The 7474-nt window shown below is 54.2% G+C and overlaps 2 protein-coding genes across 2 annotated transcripts in view; one reads left to right on the top strand and one right to left on the bottom strand.

The window, feature by feature from the left end:
* The window catches only part of FBLIM1 (filamin binding LIM protein 1), a 61785-nt gene that overhangs the window by 21694 nt on the left and 32617 nt on the right, over positions 1 to 7474 (bottom strand). The window contains exons 4-5 of the mRNA XM_005886184.2: positions 6364 to 6542; positions 4959 to 5076 (exon numbers count right to left, since the gene is read on the bottom strand). Of these exons, the coding sequence (XP_005886246.1) occupies positions 4959 to 5076; positions 6364 to 6542 (297 nt within the window). The remainder of the gene's footprint in view (positions 1 to 4958; positions 5077 to 6363; positions 6543 to 7474) is intronic.
* LOC106724766 (filamin-binding LIM protein 1-like) lies at positions 568 to 2603 on the top strand. Its single transcript, XM_014533298.1, has 2 exons — positions 568 to 1111; positions 2399 to 2603. The coding sequence occupies exons 1-2, from the start codon at positions 915 to 917 to the stop codon at positions 2535 to 2537; spliced, it is 336 nt and encodes a 111-aa protein (XP_014388784.1). The 5' UTR covers positions 568 to 914; the 3' UTR covers positions 2538 to 2603.

The raw sequence follows: 7474 nt of genomic DNA, 5'->3' as shown, positions 1-7474 counted from the left end.
TTAGAGAGGAAAGGAGAGGGAGAAAGAGATAGAAACATCAATGGTAAGAGAGAATCATTGATCGGCTGCCTCCTGCACGCCCCCCACTGGGACCAAGCCCGCAACCCAGGCATGTGCCCTTGGCCGGAATCGAACTCAGGACCCTTCAGTCCACAGGCCGACACTCCATCCATTGAGCCAAACCAGCCAGGGCGGTCTGGCTGCTCTTACCGAGAGCCATGAGGTGCTACTGCATGATTTAAAGGGGGAGTCGGTGTCACCTCCGGGTACCGAATACAGTCTGGGAGCGCTACTTTGGGTGCCAAGGTATTGGAATTGCTGACTCTGCGAGGGGGTGTGGTGGTGTTTACAGTGTGGTGTGCACACCACTCAGACGCATCGCCTGGATGTGCGGAGGCCTCACCTTGTCCTCCTGAATTGGCAGCACCTGGTAATCTGCATTATGCATAAAAGACCCCTACAGTTCGTTGCTCCTGAAAGTGGAGCATGGAATTTGACCCTGAGCTTCTGAGTGGCCAGAGGGAAAAGGGGAAGAGTTTCAAGGTTTATCGTCCATAAGGGAAAAAAGCACACCAGTTTCTCTCGGCATTCCTTTTCCTGACTCTGAGATTGAAGAGAAGTTTCTGCTACGGGCCCTCGTGGACCCTGGCCTCAGCATTTCCTAGTAACAGAACATGCAGCCATCGCTTCGTAGCAGGACTCCTTACTGTAAGCCAGAGACACAAGGCCAGGCATGATCCATTTTAGGGAATAGTGGAGGTTTGTTGATCCATTTAGGGAATAGTGGGCCGTAGTTATAGGTCACTTGCATGGATTCGAGCTCCTCTCCTGTACCCCTGGCCTGGGTCAGCCTCAGAGCTGGTGTGAAGCCCCTGTGGCATGGAGTGGGCACATGTGTGGGATGGCTCTGAGGCATGGGCCCTCTGTCCCAGGACACCCTGGAGAAGTGTGGCAAGTGTGGCGAGGTGGTCCGAGAACACATCATCAGGGCCCTGGGCCGGGCCTTCCACCCAACCTGCTTCACGTGTGTGAGCTGTGCCCGGTGCATCGGGGATGAGAACTTTGCCCTGGACAGCCAGAACGAGGTGTACTGCCTGGACGACTTCTATCGGTACGAGGGGGCTCTGGGCTCTGGGTGGGCAGGGAGGACAGGTGGGACTCGGGCAGAAGCGCAGAACTGAGCCTGAGTCCTGGGTCCAAGCTTTCCTGCAGGAACCGGGTCTGCCTGGTCCACACCCTCTACCTGGCCAGGTACCTGATTGCAGCTACCTTTGTTTTTAAATATATTTTTATTGATCTCAGAGAGGAAGGGAGAGGGAAAGAGAGAAACATCATTGATGAGAGAGAATCATCGATCGGCTGCCTCCTGCATGCCCCCCACTGGGGATCGAGCCCACAACCCGGGCACATGCCCCTGACCAGAATCGAACCCGGGACCCTTCAGTCCACAGGCCGACGCTCTAGCCACTGAGCCACACCAGCCAGGGCTGCAGCTACCTTTTTGAGCACCTACACTGTGCCGGGCACTACACTCAGGTTAGGCCATTTCATCCTCAAAAGTAATATAGTAGTAAATTAAGAACAGAAAGCTTCATTGCATCAGGCCACGAAGTATGCATACATCACTTCCTGTAGGGCAGGTACTATTCAGGTTTTCATGTTACCAAATGTGGAAACTGAGGCACACAGCAGGTAAGTGCCCAGGGTCTCCCAGCCGGTGGGTATGGAAGCTGCAACAAACGCCTGTCAGCCTGAATCTGGGGCCTTGCCCTCAACCTCCAGATCACAGTGCCTCCCTCGGAGCTGGAGCCTTAAGAAGCAGTAGTGAGCCCCAGTGGCTGGCTCAGCGGTTGAGTGTCAACCTATAAACCAGGAGGTCAGGGCTCGATCCCCGGTCAGGGCACATGCCGGGCCTGCGGGCTCCATCCCAGTAGAGGGCGTGCAGGAGGCAGCCGATCAGTGATTCTCATCATTGATGTTTCTATCTCTCCCTCTCCCTTCTTCTCTCTGAAATCAATAATGACATTTAAAAAAAAAAGAAAGAAAAAAGAAAGGAGAGAAGAAAAAGTAGCGTCCTATAATACAAGACCAATGAAATGGGCCCCGGCCTGCCCCCCCAACTCACGTGAGAAGTCTCTGCTTTCTCAAACGCTGACGTGCCCCAGTCACTTCCTTGCCTCGAGCTAATTATACCCTGGGAAGCCGGGTCTAATTACACACGTCTCTCCACCGCTCCTGCCAGGAAGAAATAGGCCTTTGCGGTTGTACTCCAGGTGCAGTCACATAGCAACAGGTCTGAAATAGCACTGGGAGCTGAATGAGAGCCAGCCCCCGTTCTGACAGCTAATTTCTGTGGTTGGCGCGAGCGCCTCCCCAGCGTGGGTTCCTTTCCCTCTAGGAAATTCGCCCCTGTGTGCAGCATCTGTGAGAATCCCATCATCCCCCGAGACGGGAAGGATGCCTTCAAAATCGAGTGCATGGGAAGAAACTTCCATGAAAATTGCTACAGGTGCGAGGTGAGTAGAGCGGTGATTTAATGATGCTGCGGGTTCTGTTCGCCACTGCCCGGGCCCTGGGCTGGGACAGGTCAGGGTCGGGCTCGGCCCCCTGCCCAATAGCAAAAATAAATAAGAATGGAAATAAGCCCTAGCTGGTTTGGCTCAGTGGATAGAGGGTTGGCCTGCAGACTAAAGGGTCCCCAGTTTGATTCCAGTCTGGGTTGTGGACTCAATCCCCAGTAGGGGGTGTGGAGGAGGCAGCCGATCAATGATTCTCTCTCATCATTGATGTTTTTTCTCTTTCTCTCTCTCCTTCCTCTCTGAAATAAAAATAATAATAATAATTTTATATATATATGTATATATATATATATACACACACACAACACCACACACATATATTAAAAAGTGTCCTGGGAGAAGGGACACGGAGGCACTCTGCGCACCTCCTGTCTCGGAGGCACGAGGCCTGCAGCGAGGAGGCAGGGCCACCCTGTGCCCAGCCCGAGACACTCATGGCAAAGGGAACGCGCCCAGGGCCCTGCCCGTAAAGACCTGGGCTTGGTCCAGGCTCTGCTAATTCACCGGCTCCTCCCCGGGCTTCAGGTTTCCCGTCCATTGGATGCAGATCATGAAGCCCCTCTCCTTTGTCCCAAGGGCTGAGGGGACTGTACAGATGGGAAGCTTGTTCCGGCCCTGTGAGCACCCCACTACAGACTCAGGGGGGCTTGTTCAACTGCAGGGGGCTGGGCGTCACCCCGGAGCTCCTGACCCAGCAGGTGAGGGGTCCGTTCCCCGAATTTACATCTTCCGCAAAGCTCCCCAGGCTGCCGGTCCAAAGGCCACATGCCGAGAACTGCTCTGCTAGCCCCAGGTCTCACCTGCTCCATGCCTTGGGACCAGACCATAGTTCTCAAAGTGTGGCCCTGACCAGAGTGTCAGCATTGCCTGGAAACGCGGAAGAAAAGTAAATTCTTGGGCCCCACGGCAGACCTGCTGAGTCACAGACACCCGGGTGGGGCCCAGGCCCAGGCGGCTGTGTTTGAACAGGCCCCCAGGGATGCTGAGGTGGCTGAAGTGTGAGAGCCTCCAGGGGACCTGGCGTGAGTCAGGAGACCCAGCAGGAATGCTGCAGCCCCTCCCAGAACCTGCCTTAGGTTCTAGAGTCGACAATAGGCTTAATTGGCTCAAGTAGTGGCAGGCAGCCTGGACCCCCTGATTGTCCAGTTACAATTGGTCCATAATAGGCATGTGACCCACACTGAGCCAATCAGAGGCCTTCTTGGGGTTGAATGGGATCCTGGATGTGGTTTCTAAGTTAAAAGGACATAAACCTGGCCCATGCACTGCATCCGCGTCCTTATAGAGGATGCCAGCCCATACGAAGAGAAGATGAAGCAAACACATAAAAAAGGGCAGAGAAATGGAGAGAGAGAGAGAGCGCCCTAAGGATATCATTAATGATGTCACCATGAGCCTCGCCGGAAGGTGGACAGGTCCTGGCCGGGGCAGGAATGAAGAGAAGGCCCCCAGGCCCAGGGCAGGAGTGCAGGAAGGGAGCCAGAGAGCGGGAGGAGAGGCAGCAGCCTTTTAAAGAGAAGCCAAGAGAGAAACCGACTTAGTTTTTTTTATTGATTTTTAGGGAGAGAAGTAGGGAGGAGAGAAACATCAATCATGAGAGAGAATCATCAATTGATCAGCTGCCTCCTGCACAACCCCTAGTGGGGATCAAGCCCACAACCCGGGCATGTGCCCTGACCAGGAATTGAACCTATGACCTCTCAGTTCACGGGTCAAAGCTCAACCACTGAGCCACCACAGCTGGGCCTGTGGTTCCCTTTCTTGCGGAAAGCAGGTTTAGTTTCTATCATTAATCCAAAGAATTCTGATTAATAGACTCTATTTGTAACTATTTTCATTCTCTTTTAAAAAGATAGGAATAAGAGACTGATGGGGCCGACCTAGTGCGGAGCGGGGAGGAGGGGGAAGGGTGGGGCTTGTCAGGATGAAAGGGCTCCAGAAATTCGGGCGGGTGGATTCCTGCGGGGACACCAGATGACAGCCTGCTGTGGAGGTGGCTTGGAGCAGTGGGCAGGGCCCCAGGGCCGCTTTGGTGTCCGCTTTGGTGTCTGGTAGTCAGACCGGACTCATGACCAAGCTGCTCACTTAGAACTTACCTCACGCCTGCCAGACTGAACCCCAAGTCGCATTGATCGGCTGCCTCCTCCACACCCCCTACTGGGGATTGAGTCCACAACCCAGACTGGAATCAAACTGGGGACCCTTTAGTCTGCAGGCCAACCCTCTATCCACTGAGCCAAACCAGCTAGGGCTTATTTCCATTCTTATTTATTTTTGCTATTGGGCAGGGGGCCGAGCCCGACCCTGACCTGTCCCAGCCCAGGGCCCGGGCAGTGGCGAACAGAACCCACAGCATCATTAAATCACCGCTCTACTCACCTCGCACCTGTAGCAATTTTCATGGAAGTTTCTTCCCATGCACTCGATTTTGAAGGCATCCTTCCCGTCTCGGGGGATGATGGGATTCTCACAGATGCTGCACACAGGGGCGAATTTCCTAGAGGGAAAGGAACCCACGCTGGGGAGGCGCTCGCGCCAACCACAGAAATTAGCTGTCAGAACGGGGGCTGGCTCTCATTCAGCTCCCAGTGCTATTTCAGACCTGTTGCTATGTGACTGCACCTGGAGTACAACCGCAAAGGCCTATTTCTTCCTGGCAGGAGCGGTGGAGAGACGTGTGTAATTAGACCCGGCTTCCCAGGGTATAATTAGCTCGAGGCAAGGAAGTGACTGGGGCACGTCAGCGTTTGAGAAAGCAGAGACTTCTCACGTGAGTTGGGGGGGCAGGCCGGGGCCCATTTCATTGGTCTTGTATTATAGGACGCTACTTTTTCTTCTCTCCTTTCTTTTTTCTTTCTTTTTTTTTTAAATGTCATTATTGATTTCAGAGAGAAGAAGGGAGAGGGAGAGATAGAAACATCAATGATGAGAATCACTGATCGGCTGCCTCCTGCACGCCCTCTACTGGGATGGAGCCCGCAGGCCCGGCATGTGCCCTGACCGGGGATCGAGCCCTGACCTCCTGGTTTATAGGTTGACACTCAACCGCTGAGCCAGCCACTGGGGCTCACTACTGCTTCTTAAGGCTCCAGCTCCGAGGGAGGCACTGTGATCTGGAGGTTGAGGGCAAGGCCCCAGATTCAGGCTGACAGGCGTTTGTTGCAGCTTCCATACCCACCGGCTGGGAGACCCTGGGCACTTACCTGCTGTGTGCCTCAGTTTCCACATTTGGTAACATGAAAACCTGAATAGTACCTGCCCTACAGGAAGTGATGTATGCATACTTCGTGGCCTGATGCAATGAAGCTTTCTGTTCTTAATTTACTACTATATTACTTTTGAGGATGAAATGGCCTAACCTGAGTGTAGTGCCCGGCACAGTGTAGGTGCTCAAAAAGGTAGCTGCAGCCCTGGCTGGTGTGGCTCAGTGGCTAGAGCGTCGGCCTGTGGACTGAAGGGTCCCGGGTTCGATTCTGGTCAGGGGCATGTGCCCGGGTTGTGGGCTCGATCCCCAGTGGGGGGCATGCAGGAGGCAGCCGATCGATGATTCTCTCTCATCAATGATGTTTCTCTCTTTCCCTCTCCCTTCCTCTCTGAGATCAATAAAAATATATTTAAAAACAAAGGTAGCTGCAATCAGGTACCTGGCCAGGTAGAGGGTGTGGACCAGGCAGACCCGGTTCCTGCAGGAAAGCTTGGACCCAGGACTCAGGCTCAGTTCTGCGCTTCTGCCCGAGTCCCACCTGTCCTCCCTGCCCACCCAGAGCCCAGAGCCCCCTCGTACCGATAGAAGTCGTCCAGGCAGTACACCTCGTTCTGGCTGTCCAGGGCAAAGTTCTCATCCCCGATGCACCGGGCACAGCTCACACACGTGAAGCAGGTTGGGTGGAAGGCCCGGCCCAGGGCCCTGATGATGTGTTCTCGGACCACCTCGCCACACTTGCCACACTTCTCCAGGGTGTCCTGGGACAGAGGGCCCATGCCTCAGAGCCATCCCACACATGTGCCCACTCCATGCCACAGGGGCTTCACACCAGCTCTGAGGCTGACCCAGGCCAGGGGTACAGGAGAGGAGCTCGAATCCATGCAAGTGACCTATAACTACGGCCCACTATTCCCTAAATGGATCAACAAACCTCCACTATTCCCTAAAATGGATCATGCCTGGCCTTGTGTCTCTGGCTTACAGTAAGGAGTCCTGCTACGAAGCGATGGCTGCATGTTCTGTTACTAGGAAATGCTGAGGCCAGGGTCCACGAGGGCCCGTAGCAGAAACTTCTCTTCAATCTCAGAGTCAGGAAAAGGAATGCCGAGAGAAACTGGTGTGCTTTTTTCCCTTATGGACGATAAACCTTGAAACTCTTCCCCTTTTCCCTCTGGCCACTCAGAAGCTCAGGGTCAAATTCCATGCTCCACTTTCAGGAGCAACGAACTGTAGGGGTCTTTTATGCATAATGCAGATTACCAGGTGCTGCCAATTCAGGAGGACAAGGTGAGGCCTCCGCACATCCAGGCGATGCGTCTGAGTGGTGTGCACACCACACTGTAAACACCACCACACCCCCTCGCAGAGTCAGCAATTCCAATACCTTGGCACCCAAAGTAGCGCTCCCAGACTGTATTCGGTACCCGGAGGTGACACCGACTCCCCCTTTAAATCATGCAGTAGCACCTCATGGCTCTCGGTAAGAGCAGCCAGACCGCCCTGGCTGGTTTGGCTCAATGGATGGAGTGTCGGCCTGTGGACTGAAGGGTCCTGAGTTCGATTCCGGCCAAGGGCACATGCCTGGGTTGCGGGCTTGGTCCCAGTGGGGGGCGTGCAGGAGGCAGCCGATCAATGATTCTCTCTTACCATTGATGTTTCTATCTCTTTCTCCCTCTCCTTTCCTCTCTAA

This window comes from Myotis brandtii, unplaced genomic scaffold (genome assembly GCF_000412655.1).
Source record: "Myotis brandtii unplaced genomic scaffold, ASM41265v1 scaffold96, whole genome shotgun sequence".
NCBI lineage: Eukaryota > Metazoa > Chordata > Mammalia > Chiroptera > Vespertilionidae > Myotis > Myotis brandtii.
This window is presented reverse-complemented; position numbering and strand designations above follow the sequence as displayed.

Excerpts from the sequence above, each read along its gene's own strand:
- LOC106724766 (XM_014533298.1), top strand. The coding sequence starts at position 915 with ATGGGCCCTCTGTCCCAGGACACCCTGGAGAAGTGTGGCAAGTGTGGC. Across the intron at positions 1,112-2,398 it reads TGCCTGGACGACTTCTATCG|GAAATTCGCCCCTGTGTGCA; the intron begins GTACGAGGGGGC and ends CTTTCCCTCTAG.